Consider the following 15,875-nt stretch of genomic DNA (forward strand, 5'->3'; position numbering starts at 1 on the left):
TGTTGTAGATATTGGACGTCTCCGGGAATGGGTGGTGTTTGCGACCGAATTGTGAAGCTCGGGGAGCTGGTAGGTGATGATCAACGGGCGGCGAGCGTTGGAAATGGCGGGGAGAAAGAGACGGGAGAGAGCTCGGTTTAAGGGTCCCCGGACGTTAAGATAAGATAAGGAGGGAGTGACAGGCTGCTGGGGTTGCGTGGACCTGCGTACGTGTAAGCGCTTCGTACCTTTAGGTGCCTTGAAGGCACGTTTAGGAAACCACGGGTGACGACATGGATCTGAAGATGCCTAACAGACTATTGACTATATCTTTTTCATCAGTTATACTGCCTCGTTTCCGGGCTCTAATACTGAAGGCAGTACCACAGTAGAGGGAGACCCGGAGCCGTGAACCGCACAGCCGCTCCGGGGTGACACCGGTGCCTGGCAGCGCCGGCAGGCGGGGCACAGCGCGTCACCCACCGCACTGCAGGTGCGGGATAGACCCCGCTAAAAAACTCAAGGCTGTTGATGCACAGTATCCGTAGCGCCGTCCCAAACCGAACCGCAGCTTGGGTTTCTCGGAGGGGGAAAAAAAAAAGAGAAGCTGACTCCAACTATCACCAAACACCAACGCATCCTCGCCCGCTCTGACACATCCTTTACCCTTCCTCGAGCCACAACCCCGACAACACCTTCCACTGCTTCGATATTCCTCCCAATCGCAGTCGTTAGCTTGCGGACAGAAGACAGACTGTGCGCATAATGTCGCGCGGTGGCAGAGGTGGTGGCCGCGGCGGGCGCGGGGGTCGCCAGGGCCCCCAGCTGTCTTGGGACAATGGCGAACATGCCCCTGATACACGACCTTCAGAGCTCTTCCCCGTACGTACACACACACCACGATTCGTTCTCAAGCCCCGCGAATTCGAAAACTGACAGGTGGATCTTGGAATAGGCCTACGCAATTCCAACAGCGAAACCCGTCACCGGCCTCGAACAGGCAAACGTCAACGCCTTCCTCCTCTTCCGCCGCCAGTTCCAGGACGGACCCCTCTACACCCGCAAGCGCACCTGGGGCATGGACCCGACCAACACGAGAAAGCTCTACGGCCAGGAGCAGGTGAACGCAAATTACGGCGTGCGCACCCGCGCCACGGCGGACCCCTTCAACGCCGTGCCGACCTACTCGCAAAAGTTCACCCGCTCCGAGCGCGCTCTCCCCGATTTCGGCGGCCGGCCTTTCTGTAAAGAGTTTTTTCCGCTCGAGCTGCACGAGACGCTGGACGGGGACGACGTTGCGCCGGGGGAGAAGAGGAGGGGTGGGGAGGCCAAGAGGTTGAGGCTCAGCAAGATTACGGCGCTGCCGACGGCTGAGGATGTTTTCCATGTGCATGCCGAGGGCGACGAGGACGCCGTTGGGCCGGATGGGGCGAAGAAGAAGTTGGAGGCACTGGAGAGGATGGGCGAGGCAGAGGGAGAGGGTGCGGAGGAAGAGTGGGAGGAGGGCGCGGAGGAGGAGCAGGATGTCGAGTATGACGATTCTGATGCGGGTGACTACGATGCTGAGAATTACTTTGACGACGGGGAGTTTGGCGAGGATGACGGCGGCGGCGACGACGAGCATGGTGGTCGGGAGGGATCCTACTAATTGCCTAGAGGCCTTTTCCTTTTGCTACACCTCAGACCAACTGTCACAAACAGACGAGACACCAGACGAGAGGCATCACGGGGCGTTTTTGGGCGGATGCACGGCTTTGCTGAGCGGATTAGAGCTCCCTGATACCCCATCAATTACCTTATATCAAGGTTCAGACTACAATACATAGACACATTTGCTTTTCACCGATTCGCATGTGGAGATGTTGAAGGGGGGTTCTCTGGGTATCAGCAGCCGCCGCGGCGCATTGCTTCTATTTCTGTGTTGTATAGCTTCGAGGACCGCTGCATATGGTCATCGTGCTGGGACTAAAAATCGATGCAGGTTGCACTATATGCATCCAGGCCTTTGACCAATCTCGCGGCGCCTGCTTTTTGTCAAGCTTCAGCTGTGCGTGTAATATCCATTTCAGTTCGGGATCTCAACATCCAAGCATGAACAACCTGTTCTGTGGCCATCATCGCCCGAGAGCTATCAATGCTTCATTTCGCCAATGCTGCCGGTATATAATTCTTTTCCCCAACCTGAACGCCGTTTGCTTCCATTGACCGTGCCCTCCCCTTGCGTACGTATCGACAAGACACTTCCGCCTCGTTTCTACTCTCATTTGGTGGGATATTGGCGCTGGAGCTGGGTAAGCTTTTCCCGCACGTCGACAATGCTACCCGCAGCCTCGTAAATCTTGTCGCCCATCATCTTGATCGTCTCCAGCAAGTCGAGGACCATGTTGAAGGCTGGCACCTGGGTCTGGTCCCGCAGGGACCGCACGCGCTCGTAGAGGCCGTGCTCGACGCCGGGCATGTGCTGCTCCATCTCCTTGATCTTCTGGACCTGGAACTGGCTCAGCTCCTTCAGACGGTCGGCCTCGTTGGAGAAGAGGGTGAGGACGTCTTCCAGATTGCGATCTTGGTTGCCATTGGTCGTGTTGCCCCCTGGTCCGCCGCGGGTGAGCCAGGTCTGGTGGTAGTGTGCGGGCAGCTTCAGCTGGTCGGCGCCCGCGAAGGCCATCTTGGCAATGTCCGCGTCGGACTTGACCAGGTCCTTGAGGTGTCCCAAGGTGACAATATCCTCGTCCAGAGTCGTCTTGACGCCCTCGTACTTGCGCTGGAGCCAGTTGACGTCGTTGGTGAGTTGTGCAAGGTCACCGCCGTGGGCGGCCATGAAGCCTCGGATTTCGGAAGCGTGCGCCATGAAGCGTTGGATCATGAGGTCGCAGTTCTCCATTTCGGACTGAATGGACTGTTCGAGATCGTTGAATCGAGTCGTGCCCTTGATATTTGACATATCTACTCGTACGCCAGGAACGCTCTGCTGTGTCGTCGACTGACCCATAGTTAAGCCGGGAGCAGAACTTCCTGCCGGCTGAGATTGGCCGCTGCATATCTGGTTAGCCCCTGCCTCTACGTCATCTGACGATGCGACTCACAAAAGACCACCGGGCTTCGGCTGGGTTTGAGCTTGGCTCTGTCCAAATAGGCCGCCCCCCGTACCTTGGTTCTGCGGGGTTTGCTGTGTGTTGCCGCCGCCAAAGAGACCTCCTCCTGTAGACTGTTGTTGCTGAGGCTGCGCTGTGCTCTGGCCAAAGAGGCCGCCCGTCGCCGGCTTGGCCTGATTTGCACCAAAAAGACCTCCACTTTGCTGCTGCTGCTGCGGTTGTTGTTGCTGGGTCTGAGCCGCTCCAAACAATCCTCCGGTCTGCTGCTGAGGCTGTTGTTGTTGAGTCTGGTTCGCTCCAAACAGGCCGCCGCTGCTTTGCTGTTGCTGCGGTTGCTGGGTTTGAGCCGAGCCAAAGAGGCCACCGGTCGCTGGTTGTTGTGGTGTTGAAGGCTTGTTGCCAAAGAGTCCTCCTCCTGCCGTCGAAGTGCCGCCGAAAAGTCCGCCGCCCGTGGCAGGCTGTGTCGTTGCCGTGGAGCTCCCAAAGAGTCCTCCCCCAGCTGCGGGAGTCGAAGAGGGACCAGCACTAAAAAGAGTGGCATCGGCGTTAGCTATAAGAAATCTACGACAGGCACAAAGCAATAAGACTCGCAACTCACCCTGCATTGGCGGCACCAGTGTTGATGCTCAAGCCACCAGCGGTGGCGCTCGCAGATCGTCCAAACATTTCGAAGGAGACCTCGAGTCCGCCGAGTTCGAGTTCGAGTTCGGGATATCCAAGTGTGCTGTTGCAAGGAGCAGGCAAAACAGTTCTCGAGGCCGGGGATGGGTGGGAAACTGGCGTCGGTTGTTGATGGCCTTGCTTGGTTGAATTATTTGTTGCTGCGGGCAGCTGCGCGGTCGTCAACGCGAAAGAATTGGCGGCTGCAGCACCTGCTCTAGCGCTCGGGCCACGGGCAGCTTTCAGAGCTCTCCCAGCGATTCTTGCCTGGTCCGCCTGAGAAGAATGCGACGGCTTCTCATTGGCCAGTCGGTCCACCATTTCACCGTCCGCCGAGCCCCGCTGTGCAGCCTCGATTTCCATGGGCTGTGGCTGATGATTGGCCAATGCTTCGGCCTGTGGCACCTGCTGCTGCCCGCGCGAACGACCCCTGCTGAGGTGTGGCCGCCGCGACCTTAGCGGCCCTCTCAGCGCGCTGCCAGAGCTTCTAGCTCCTGGCGCCGAACCGTTGAATGCGAAGCAATCCGTAAAAGTTGCATCACCAGTTCCACCACGTCCGCCTCCGCCTCCGCCATTACTACTCCCATCACCCCTTTGATACATCTCCAACGACACCGTAATACGTCCACGCAGCGACAATGGACATCGACGAGGATGACGATTTCTACGCGACCGAGGAGCCCACCGAGCAGACAGCCACAACTGCAACAGTAACTGACAATGCTGCTGCTGCTGCTCCAAAGGAGCCGTCGCCCAAAGTAGAGGCGGCAGAGAGCAAGACAGAAGAGCTAGAGGAGGGCGAAGAGGAAGACGAAGGCGGTGCCATGGATGAAGACGAAGACGACTCGGTACCTACCCTACTTCCCACCTTTCCAGGGCCTCAAGCTCCCGTTTTGTATCTGTGAATCGGCGACTGACAGTTCTGGCGCCTTCTTCAGGATATCGACATCATCACCGAGCGCAAAGACGGCACAAAGGCAGCACCCCCGACGTAAGTCCCAAAATCCTTCCACCTCTAAAACCATGAAACTTTTGTGCCTTTACTCACACAAACAATAGACAATCTCGCTACAGCGACATCAGAAACATCCCACAAAGGTCAGCTTCCAACGACATGGCGATCAAAACAGCCCCGGTCAAGGAGGAAGACTCCGCGAGAGCCTCCCCCTCCGACCTCCCTCTCGGTGTCCCCAGCGCCGACAAGGCTGCCGCTGCGGCTTCCAAGTCTACGATCGATGTCAACGCGAACCCCGACTACCCTCCCGTCGGCAAGCCCATCACGGCGGTCAATATTGACGAGGGTAAGAACCACCGCGTCGCACCTTCCAAGGTGTCGCGTAGCTAATATTTTACGCAGACTTGACCGAGAACGAGAAGCCCTGGCGCAAGCCCGGTACCGACATCAGCGACTACTTCAACTACGGCTTTGACGAGTTCACCTGGGCCCTCTATGCCGCCAAGCAGGAAGCCGTTCGCGGAGAGTTCAGTGGCGACGCCATCGCCGCCGGCCAGAAGAAGATGATGGAAGACTTTGGCATGATGATGATGGGCGGAATGAACATGCCTGGCGGAGGTGCTGCACCCGGCGGCAGTGCGCAGGCTGGAGGCATGCCTGGAATGTCTGGCATAGAAGGTATGCCGCCCGAGATGCAGGCCATGATGCAGCAGATGATGGGTCAGGGCATGGATCCCAGCCAGATGGACCCCTCCACCATGTCGGCCATGTTCAGCGGTATGCAGGGCCAGGCTGGCAACGCTGTCGGACAGGGCGGACAGGGCCAGAACTTCAACCAAGGCTTTGGCGGAAACCAAGGACAGTACGGCGGCTACGACCAGCAGGGCATGGGAGGCGGCAATCGCGGCGGATTCGGCGGCAGAGGCCGTGGTGGACGCCGCCAGTGGTAGTCGCTCTCAGCTTCATCTGCCTTCATGTCTGTTTTCATCGATACGCTGGTTATGTACGTCCAGCCTGGCCGGCGTTTGGGATTTCGGTGGTGAGGTCACACAAGGTTTGCTTAGGTAGGAAGGTTCCGGGAACGGGTCACGGAACGGCAAAAGCAGGCATAGAGATACCCTGACAAGTCATCTGGCATTTCTCTCAAGAATCGTGTTCCTTCCTGCGTACAGTGACTTTTTTTTATACTCATGACGTCGTCTATTGCTTCATTTCCAGCAGTGCCTCTAATGACATCTGAAAAATGTTGATTGTCTTCCGATTGAACCTACCTTCATCTGGCTATAACCGCCAAAGACCTTAAAAGACATCAGGGAAGATCTCTTTGCCGGTGGTGATGGACAGCTCCGACCGGTTGACGTAGTGTCGGTTCGCGTAGTCGTCCGCGGCATCCAAGTTGATGCAAGTGTGAGACGACACGATGTCTACGTCAGCGCCGCCACGCGTCTCGTTGTAGGAGTACGTGTTGAAGGCGAGGTTGGCGTTGCAGAGGATGACCTGCTTCAGGAAGTTCGCGCAATGGTCTTCTACACTGTCAGCGACTTAACTCATCGGCAGATTGCAGCGGTGGAAGGGTTGACGTACCAATATGGGCGTGTTGCCACTTTGGATCGTTCTTCATCTTCAAATGATCTTCCTTGTAGTAGTCGGGGTAGGTTTGCTTCCACATCAAGTGCTTGGGTGCCCATCAGTCGTGTTCGTCCATCGTTGATCCGGTGATTTGGACTAAGGTACTTACCACACAGTGCAATGCGTGGACATACTCGAACACGGCGAGGGTGCCGTTCTGAGTAGAAGACGAAGCTCTCAGGGGCTCTCGGGTTCTAAACTCGGACTTGGGAAAGTCTGCGTCGGGGACGAGCATGAAATGGCCTAGAAAGCTGAGCGACTCTGGACGTAAAATGAATGGAAATGTGCCCAGTTACGGTCGTCGATGAGCTTCTCCCAGGCAGCGTCAAGCTCCGGAGATGGGCCTGCAGTCTCGGGCTCCTTGAACATCCTCGGGCCCCGAATCTCTTCGAGATTTCCTACATCTGTTAGGCATTAGCACCAGATATACGGCCGCGCTTGATCCTTTCTCTCACTCGTTCGGTCTTTGTGGGAGTGTTCTCTTCCGAACGAATGGTGGACACCAGTAGCGAGAAGGAGAGCAACAGATACAAGCAAAAGAAGGAGTTGAGAAGCGCTTGGCAACCAACGACGTGGACTTGGCTCTCGAGCCTGCTCCAGCGTGTCAGACAAGCGCTCAGAATCTTGAAGATGAGCATAGGCAGTCTTCTTGCTTGGGCGAACGAGGCCGACCAAACGGTTGAGACCATTCATCGTGAGCAACAAGATCTTGGTTTCAGTTCAAACTCTCAAGTGAAAATACTCGGTAGATTCTTTGTGCATACAAGAGCCTGGGCAGGAATGATTTTGAATTTGTGGAAGGACAGGGCACCCGGAAACCACTGGCATACACTTTCCTACATGCATCTTGGAGGATCCTAGTTAATAACCGCAAAAGAGGAAGGTACGACACGGCGGCTAAATAGGCCTGACAATTTTGATAAGCAGACTGTGTTTGCTTATTCACGTCGATCGTGACGACAAGGGAGGCGGCCAAAAGCCATACTGTCATCTTGTTTGCGAAGCTCATTGTTCATCAGCGATTATCGCGACTCTGCGGCTTGGCATATTCCGACGTCGCCACAAAGGGCGGTAAACACGGACTTCGTTTTGCATTCGACGTTGGTTCTGACTTCGAGAGAGACTTTTCGGCATGGCGTTGCCGCGTTGGCCAGGGAATAACTCCTTCAACGAATGTTTGTCAGCTGCGATTGGCTTGTTGGAAGATTTTGTCTGTTGGTTGATGAATGATAATGACACATTTTGGTTTTTAACCCTTGGCCGGATCTCTGGTGCCGGCACTCAAACGGTGTTACGGTGGCTTTGAGAGACATGTAAGTGTTCGTCGCATGAGGGATTAAGCAAACGTCATGGCAGACCAGATGGACCATTGAAACGGTGTTCCAGGGTGTGAGGGGCTGGTAGACTGTCTCGATTATCTTGCCCCAGGCGGGGAGGAAGTTTGCAAAATTCAGACACTTCCCGGGCCCGGGGGGGGGGGGGGGGGGGGGGGGGGGGGGGGTGGGGGGGGGGGGCGGGGGGGGGGGGGGGCGCGGGCCGGCGGGGGGGGGGGGGTCCGCGGGGGGGGGGGGGGGGGGGGGGGACACAAAGCCAATCGTGGGCCTAGAGGCAGTTTGCTTGTCAATTGTAGAGAACTATGAATGCAGTTTGGTCGTGTTGGAGATGGCTCTTCATACCCAGGTTTGATATTGATGGCTGCTCGAAAGTGACAAGTGATAACTGGAATTTCCATACATATCAGAACAATGAAAACAACCTCACATGAGAAGAACCAATCGTTCAGTTCATTTGAGTCTAGAGTAGAGCGACATGGCTCACTCATCTCGTAAGCCTGCTCAAATCCGTCGAGTCTGCTTCACACATGAAAGCTTCAATCTGCCATTCGTCGTGGAGCGGATTGTCAATTTGGTCACACTCTCAGCCTCTGAACCTCATCTAGCTTTCCCAAGGCATCCTCGCTACGATCGTAGCCTGAATCCATCACAGCTATAATGGATCGAGACTCATCTGGATTGGGTGTCAAACTATTGGCGGCAGAAGTGAACGACTCGGAGCATGGCCCGCTCTGTAGCCGCTGCGAAAAGGCCATCACTGGGGAAACATCGTCTTCGAGGTTCTCACGTTTTAAGCTACTGCTAGTCTTTTTTCTGTGCCAGATTCCTATTCTGTGTCTGAGCTTCCTTGCTTTTCATACCTTTCAGACCAAAACTGGGGACACATCCCAAGGCATCGACCAGCAGGACTGTAAGCATCTTCTCAAAGCCGCATATCTTGGTCTTATCGTCTGATATATGCTTTCCAGACTTTACTCTCGAGAACTACAACACCACTGAAAAGCTTTACAACATCGTCGACGCCGCCGATAGGTCGCCTGAGGCAGACGCATTTTGGCACGAAATGCAAAAGAGTAGGCAATCTTCTCCTCTTGAGGCAGTTGGCATACTCAAGACTGACTTTTGGGTCAATAGCGGATGGAATAGTCGCAGTCCACAGCGAATGGGCAAAGCAAAATGGCCTCCCAGCCACGGTTGCTTACCCTGACGACTCGGATTACAAGGTTTACCAAATCAACGTCTTTCACGCGCTCCATTGTTTGGTACGCGCGAAAACAAGTCCCAAAATTCTTAGATGCCTACCGCTGACACAATCAGTACCGCATCAGAAACAGGCTTACGTCAAAGATCCCGCTCGAAAAATGGCCTCGCAACGACATCCACACCATGCACTGCGTAGACCACATCCGGAACGACTTGATGTGCCACGCCGACATCTCGCTCTCAGGGTCAGACGAGTACGTTTCCTTCAACTCGCATAGCCACCACCAGAAATGCAGGGACTTGGGCGCCCTACAGAAATGGGCGAAACAGCACGGCTGGGTTGGGTATAAGGAGTACTTGGAAGGTGATGTCGGATATGATCCGATCGAGGCGGAGCGTGTGAACATGGCCACAGCCGGTAAGGGGCATTGGAATAAGGCGCAGAGCAAACTTGATAAGGAGACTGGGAAAATTGAACTTTGGTTTGAGGAAGATTGAATCAGTACAAGCTCCATGAGGACCATTCATTCGGGAAGAAGAAATCAAATACCTCGGCCGCAAATGTTTGCAACAAAATAGATGGCACCAAGACTCTCGTGATCAAACAATGTTGACAAAGCAAGCTTGCCATGAAGTTTTCCGGTTTGATTCTAGATAATTTTGAACCTGCCTAAGGTGCCTAAGGTTGGCATAGTGGAAGGGACTTCGAGGAGAAGACCGTCGGCTTGGTCGGGAGACGACAGGAACAGATCTGAACAGCACCTTCCAGCAGGGGAAGAAGATTCCAAGACCTGTTAAATTCTTCTGTGTAAAGATCAAAGGCAAAGCTTCAATGTTGTGAATACGTAAAAAAGAATCAAGAGGACTCTTGTCCAGCATCAATGTACAGTAAACAAAGGATAGCAATTCCAATGTCTCAAGAAACATGTGTTCCGAAACCTACGCAAAAGCATCATGGACGTACGGTTCAGGCTCGAAGGGCTCCAATTGTCAGACAACCTTAGTTTTTACTCCCAATTTAGAGGTACATTTGGATTGATGTTTCTCGCTTGACATACACATCGGCAAACTCCCAGCCTAGATTTACTAAACGATTCATACGTTGTGTTCTTGAAGTGCCCCGTCATATTTTGGCCTCCAAAAGAATCACTATACGGAATGAATGTCAGTTTGATATCGCTGAACCCATAATAAACAGGAGATTTCACAAATAATCTCACCTTGTCAATGGGTTAGAAGCATTCAACGCAGTCAATCGAGGCTTCTGTGGAGGCTTCTTCGACTGGGCCCTCGTCGCCGAACGTGGCGATGGCCGGGCTCGCGTATATGAATCTGCGATCGAGACCTGCCTTGGGCTGGACTGGAGCTGCAAGAACAGAGGCCATTACGACCACGATTGGGAAGATGATTCTGTTGAAAAGCATTTTATGAGCGAGTAGGAGATATGAGGTTTGAGAATGGAGGTAAGCCGGGGAGCTAACTAGAAGAGTCTCTGGGTTTTGATCGTAGAGCTTGAGTGAAGAGATTGACAAACGGTTTTCCCGGCGTGAGAGAATTGCGACCCTTTTATGCTATGGACTGAGAGCTTGAAAAACTGTAGTGTCATCCATTTGTAAAGTAAACGAGGCTGTGACCAAGGGTTGCAGCGCCATGCATCTCACGTTGCCTCCACGATTCAAGCTTCAAGAGCACTCTAACATGACAAGCTTGGAAGTGATTGATGTGATGTTTGTGGATTGGACGCAAACTGTAGGGCAATGGATTGGACTTTGAGAATGTTCAGAGCACGTCCTTCTCCACGTCGGGAGACGCGGGACCATGGCACGCTCGGGTTCTGCCAGCCTGCAGGTTCATCCAACCACTGGTAAAGAGCAAACAAGAGTTCAATGAAGATGGCAAACATCTGAGAATACATTCGGCAGTCCCAACTTGTTCATGCGGGCGTTGTATCCAGGGGGCCGGGCCCGTGACCCTTGTCCAAGATCGGGGAAAGGGTTGGAGGAAGCCAACGGCGGTGCTACCCATTATGCATACCAAGACTGCCAACAGCGATTGTCAAGCTTACCAGAACTGGCAGAACAGAAGAAATAGCCCTGGATAGTGATATATGCCGCTCATCATGGAAAGATCATCTGCCGGCGCTACGACTGCCTTTCACTAGTCCAGGGACCAGCACCGTTGTTGATCATTATCATCATGTTTGTTTGCTGTTAAGGGGATGGGCAGACAATTGAACATGTGGACAACCAACAACATGAAGAGATAGTGCAAACATGATATTTGATAGCTGATATCTAGGATTGTTGCCAAAAACAAGTTGGAGATGTGGAAAAGAGAATCTTCGATTGTCCGGACTTATTGTGCCAACCTCGAACCCCAGACCATTTCTGAGCTCTCCCCGATCTTGTCACCGAATCTGTTGCTTTCCCTTCCATTCTTGTCCCATCATTATCATATAACATATGCAACCTCTTCTGTGAGAGTATCAGACACCTTTCTGCATATCATATCACGAAAGTCGTCAAAATTGTTTGAATCATCGGCTTCTGAGAATCATGGCGAATTTCCACGATGGTAGAGAGGCTGATTCTGCTTTTGAAAAGGATTATAGTCAACGTCAACTCGCGTCTCCGGTGGACCGCCGTCGATGCCATATTGCAAGATTCCTTCCTTGGGTCGCTCTGAGCACACTCCTCCTGATCGCATTAGGAGCATTCGGCCATGAATTCTCTTTGTTGAGCATCGAATCCTCTCCTCACGCTGCTCTGAAACACACCTGCGGCTCCACTGTCGCCGAAGCAAAGGCGAAAGGCTGCGTTTTCGACGTCATGGCTTACGGCTGGGTTCCGTCCCAGTGCTACAACGGAGATCTTGTGAGCACGTACAACGCATACGACATGAGTCCTTGGGCATTCGACAGAAACTTCACCAAACCAGCGACTGAGCAAGTCCTTATGGCTGGAGAGAGAAGGATACTGTATACGGACCTGCGATTCCACCAAGAGCACTGTTTTTACACCTGGCACAATCTGCTTCACAGTGTTGAGCATCAACGGCCGTTGATTCATAACTTGTCTGCATCGACCGAACATCGGCACCACTGCAAGGGCTTATTCTTGCACGGAGAAGCGCCAACGGGCCCTGTTGTCCCAGCTTTTTTTCATTGTGTGGATATGGAACAGCCATTCCTACTTCGAGAACACATCTATGCGCAGGAGTGAGGTTAAACAGGTTGGGGAACCTGTTCCGAGGTAAGACCCTTTCACGTTGGTCCAGACTGTGAGTGACTTCGGCTTGTACTAGGATAGACAACACTCATCTGTATGTTGTCGGTGCTGGTTTCCGCGATTTTGACGCGGCTCTGTCACGTGGCTGGCTTGGAGACGCGTCAGAAATGCCGCTCGCTCTCATTATTTTTTCGTTGTGCCACAGCTAGCTTCCGGTGTAAATTCACCTCTATTTCAATATCTCCATAACCTCACTTTCCCGACTTTGGCGTATGAATAACAGCATTAGTACTTCATTTGCTTCAGCTAACCTAATGGCTGTGGAAAGCTCAACCCTAAACACTTCCCTCGACAAAATTCTCCTTGAAATGATTGCGAATATATTCCGTCAACTGCCTGACTTCGTGTCCCTTTTCACATACATCGTGTCTTGCTTCATTATGCGAGACGTGTAACACCGCGTGAATAGGAAAAAAACACTTTTTCGGTAATCATCAAACATTTACCATATCTGACGCTGCCCCTACTAGACGGATCGTCTGTGTATCACTTCAGGGGCCCCGCCCTTCACCTGGGACAAAGTTCTCACCGGCTTTTCGCGAATTTACCGAGAATCGAAAACTTACCGAGCTCATTCAGATGAGGATGATCCCATACTACGGATATCTAGCATTGAAAGCACAGTGTACTTGCTGCACAAAACACGTCGATTGCTTGATGACGCTCGACGCAACATATCAGCAGCCTCTGTTCTTATGGACGAAGAAGTATACATGAAGTAACACTTCCCTCTCCAGCCCTTATAAGGTACTTATCCAAGCCGACAGGAGAACAAGGAGATTGGCAAAATGTAGCAAGATTATACATCCCGAGCTATGGATCACTCGGGCTACTCCCATTCCTGTCTAGTCATCCCGACTCTCTGATGTTGTCACTCTGGTCTAAGACATGTCGATCCACGTGAGGAACGAAACAAGGTCCCTCCTTTGATCAGACAGCCTCTCACGGAGTGTGAGACGGTCCTTCTGGGGGCCAGCCAGGCGGAATAGTTCCCATCGCAAGACTTTGGCTACGTCGAATGCTCCTTACCTTCTTGAATCCTTCATCTTTTAGGTTGTATCCAGACACAACTCCACGGGCCCTGGTCGCGTTGTGGGAAGAATCTATGCAATTCCCAATCGGGAAACAGCTGCAGTTCAATTTATTTCATCTTGTATCTTCAACTAGTATCCGCTATCATTGATCACTTGATAGATGCCTGGTCAAGGTGAAGCGAAGCTGGACCCACATCCCCGGGCCCCTAGTAGAGTACCAGACGACGGTGAAGTTATTCCCAACGATTCACTCAACGGTCATGCGGCGGTTTCCTTCCTTCGTCAACCTTTAAATAGAAGCATTTAATACGATGGACTATTCTCTCCCCTCAATATCTTCCTCAACCTCCTCCTCAACCTCTTCCCCAACCCGCTTCACGGCGACGCTCTCGATCTCCCTACTCTTTTGATACTCCCGACAATTTCCATCTCTACAAAATCACCAGCCATCATGTCGGACTTCGACTTCTTCGCTGATGGAAATGCGCCGGGCGCTTACCATTTCTTTGATGAGAATCTCATGGACGAAGTTATGTCTATGACGGCCCTTCCAGCGGCCCAGATGTCGCCATTTCAGGCTGATCTCGATGTAATCGACGATCTTACGGTCTCTTTTGCGGATAAGAAGTGGATGTTTGATGTCCTCCTCAGTAAGTTAGCATTTGTGGCATTAGGTGATGTATCTGCATGAATCATGGACTGACCTGGTCTTCCCAGACGACATCATTCCTTACCGCTATAACGATCACTTCCGGCTTTTCCCCGAAATCGGGTTTTACCGAACCCTCTTGTATAACCGGCCTAATCGTGACGACATCTGGGGTCTCGTTGAACGATTTCACGAATGGATATCAAGTATTGCCGCATTCTCTCCTACCCAGACAGACGAAGTCATTGAGGCTTTGAAGCTCCGCGCACTCTTTCACGGCTGGCCGGAAACATTGAGCGTACCACCTGATTCCGTGAATCAGTCGGTCAATGAACTTTCAGTACCATGGGAGCAGCATCTGGCAACCTATTCGCTCTCTACAGCCTCAACACCAAACTCTGTGCCGGTTAATGGGACAAGAGCTGAATCACAGTCGTCATCATTTACAGATCATCAACATCCCCTTTTGAAAGGAGGGTTGGTTGTTGCCCCAGCCTTTCAATACAAAGGCATAATTCAAAACATGGAGCAGTCCAAAGAAATGGACGATGCCTATGAATGCCATGTGAAGCGTGCGACTGGGGCAGCTCCAGAAGACGACGCTTCATGGCCTGCTACTGCAGTACAGCAGCAAGCATATGTGCAAAAGCTATTTGAGAGTATTACTGATCTGAGTGATTTCTTTGAGCTAAGAAAAGCTCGCGAGCGTCTTGGAAAGATTGCTGGTACTCAACCAGAGCTTCCAGTACCCCAAGCAGCAGAAAACCCCAGGAAGCGCCGCAGAGGCCATGATGGCCAAGCTGCTGGTCTAGATCGTCCAGAGAGACCCAAGGGTATGAGCAAGACCGATTGGGCTCTTGTGGATGATCATAATACTCCAGTGGATCTTTTAGAGGCGGTAATTCATCATCGAATCTCTGGTGTTGAAGTTGAGCTTATATGCTGGAGGCTTCTGGTACGTGACAACTCATTATGTGCGGAGCTGGTCCCGTTTTCTGACTGAAATTTTATCCAGCGCTACGCTATGAAGCAGCAACAAGGTTTCACGATGCGACCTCTTTGGTCTGGGTCGAGAACAGTGTCAATGTGGGAACATTTTGACACCTTTTCAGAGAGGTGGCTAGCGATTTGTGAAAATCTTCAGGTACTCTCATAAGAACACCTCACCAATGTTTTATCTTTTCTAACGATTCGATAGGACTGCAAGATGATCATACATTCCCTTACTCGTGCTGACTGGTTCTGCAAGTATGCTGGTGCGCCTTCAAAGGAACGAGGCGTAAGTCCACACTCAGCTACTAACCACTGATCCAAGTCTAACTCAGTAATAGGCAAAATTGAGCAACGATTTACTGAATGGTCGCCGGGATATTCAGAATCAGGTCGGGCGAGACGTGATAAAGGAAAAGACTTCAAGACAGGACTGGACAACGTCGGACAATTTCGAGATTCGCGATAAAGCAGGCCAGCTTGTCTTGAAGGGTGGACACCTTGGCGACAAAGAACGCAGGCAGCTTGCCGTTAGAAGTAGGGATGGGGGCATATCTTGAATACCAGCGGTCAACATTCGGATAATGTCTGTTGTTATATATTCAGTCTGGTGCTAGCGTTGGGTCAACTGTCTGTTTTAAATATGAGGCAGAATACTTTTGCAAAGAAAGTTTCGTATACAGTCTCGCAACATTGCATTGTTCTTTCAATATGGTCATGAGTTCAACAAAAACATACGTCCAGGTATTAATTCATTTGGGCAAGCAGAAGAAGATATTATTTCTTTCTTTATGGATGCAATGCAATGATTCGAAAATAGACTGGAAAACCTGCGGGGGATCGTCTTTATGAACTGTTGAGCTCAGATGACCCTGATGTAAAATATGCTCTGAGGGTTAACCCTTGACCTTCTGCTTAAGGGGTTATTTCTAGTGTATTCATTTTGAAGAGCAGGTTGAGAGCCTCCCACAGGCAAGTGAAAGAAAAAATTGGTAGCCCATAATCGTTTTTTGGACCGTTGAGACTTCGAATGCAGGCCCAGATCCTGGAGCAAAATTTAGAA

General features: G+C 52.0%; 8 protein-coding genes across 8 annotated transcripts; 5 read left to right on the top strand and 3 right to left on the bottom strand.

Moving 5' to 3' along the window:
• Positions 1 to 744: 744 nt before the first annotated feature.
• CORC01_12778 (uncharacterized protein) lies at positions 745 to 1,948 on the top strand (the record flags this gene model as incomplete). Its single annotated transcript, XM_022624396.1, has 3 exons — positions 745 to 861; positions 935 to 1,419; positions 1,909 to 1,948. The coding sequence occupies 3 exons, from the start codon at positions 745 to 747 to the stop codon at positions 1,946 to 1,948; spliced, it is 642 nt and encodes a 213-aa protein (XP_022469100.1).
• Positions 1,949 to 2,239: 291 nt separating this feature from the next.
• On the bottom strand, positions 2,240 to 4,094 carry CORC01_12779 (nucleoporin NUP49/NSP49; the record flags this gene model as incomplete). The annotated part of the gene is made up of 3 exons (XM_022624397.1): positions 2,240 to 3,011; positions 3,063 to 3,596; positions 3,670 to 4,094. 3 exons carry the CDS (start codon positions 4,092 to 4,094, stop codon positions 2,240 to 2,242), a joined length of 1,731 nt encoding a protein of 576 aa, XP_022469101.1.
• A 275-nt stretch (positions 4,095 to 4,369) lies between these two features.
• Positions 4,370 to 5,636, top strand: CORC01_12780 (Fip1 domain-containing protein; the record flags this gene model as incomplete). The annotated part of the gene is made up of 4 exons (XM_022624398.1): positions 4,370 to 4,579; positions 4,670 to 4,722; positions 4,791 to 5,032; positions 5,089 to 5,636. The coding sequence occupies 4 exons, from the start codon at positions 4,370 to 4,372 to the stop codon at positions 5,634 to 5,636; spliced, it is 1,053 nt and encodes a 350-aa protein (XP_022469102.1).
• Positions 5,637 to 5,985: 349 nt separating this feature from the next.
• On the bottom strand, positions 5,986 to 7,008 carry CORC01_12781 (uncharacterized protein; the record flags this gene model as incomplete). The annotated part of the gene is made up of 5 exons (XM_022624399.1): positions 5,986 to 6,209; positions 6,271 to 6,361; positions 6,425 to 6,558; positions 6,612 to 6,719; positions 6,771 to 7,008. The coding sequence occupies 5 exons, from the start codon at positions 7,006 to 7,008 to the stop codon at positions 5,986 to 5,988; spliced, it is 795 nt and encodes a 264-aa protein (XP_022469103.1).
• Positions 7,009 to 8,306: 1,298 nt separating this feature from the next.
• CORC01_12782 (uncharacterized protein) lies at positions 8,307 to 9,350 on the top strand (the record flags this gene model as incomplete). The annotated part of the gene is made up of 4 exons (XM_022624400.1): positions 8,307 to 8,559; positions 8,618 to 8,722; positions 8,784 to 8,911; positions 8,967 to 9,350. The coding sequence occupies 4 exons, from the start codon at positions 8,307 to 8,309 to the stop codon at positions 9,348 to 9,350; spliced, it is 870 nt and encodes a 289-aa protein (XP_022469104.1).
• A 734-nt stretch (positions 9,351 to 10,084) lies between these two features.
• On the bottom strand, positions 10,085 to 10,276 carry CORC01_12783 (uncharacterized protein; the record flags this gene model as incomplete). Its single annotated transcript, XM_022624401.1, has 1 exon — positions 10,085 to 10,276. The coding sequence occupies one exon, from the start codon at positions 10,274 to 10,276 to the stop codon at positions 10,085 to 10,087; it is 192 nt and encodes a 63-aa protein (XP_022469105.1).
• A 1,131-nt stretch (positions 10,277 to 11,407) lies between these two features.
• CORC01_12784 (uncharacterized protein) lies at positions 11,408 to 12,073 on the top strand (the record flags this gene model as incomplete). Its single annotated transcript, XM_022624402.1, has 1 exon — positions 11,408 to 12,073. One exon carries the CDS (start codon positions 11,408 to 11,410, stop codon positions 12,071 to 12,073), a length of 666 nt encoding a protein of 221 aa, XP_022469106.1.
• A 1,551-nt stretch (positions 12,074 to 13,624) lies between these two features.
• On the top strand, positions 13,625 to 15,372 carry CORC01_12785 (uncharacterized protein; the record flags this gene model as incomplete). The annotated part of the gene is made up of 5 exons (XM_022624403.1): positions 13,625 to 13,823; positions 13,891 to 14,777; positions 14,838 to 14,966; positions 15,021 to 15,101; positions 15,154 to 15,372. The coding sequence occupies 5 exons, from the start codon at positions 13,625 to 13,627 to the stop codon at positions 15,370 to 15,372; spliced, it is 1,515 nt and encodes a 504-aa protein (XP_022469107.1).
• Positions 15,373 to 15,875: the final 503 nt, after the last annotated feature.

The sequence above is a fragment of the Colletotrichum orchidophilum genome (genome assembly GCF_001831195.1).
Source record: "Colletotrichum orchidophilum strain IMI 309357 chromosome Unknown Scaffold_165.1, whole genome shotgun sequence".
Classification (NCBI taxonomy): domain Eukaryota; kingdom Fungi; phylum Ascomycota; class Sordariomycetes; order Glomerellales; family Glomerellaceae; genus Colletotrichum; species Colletotrichum orchidophilum.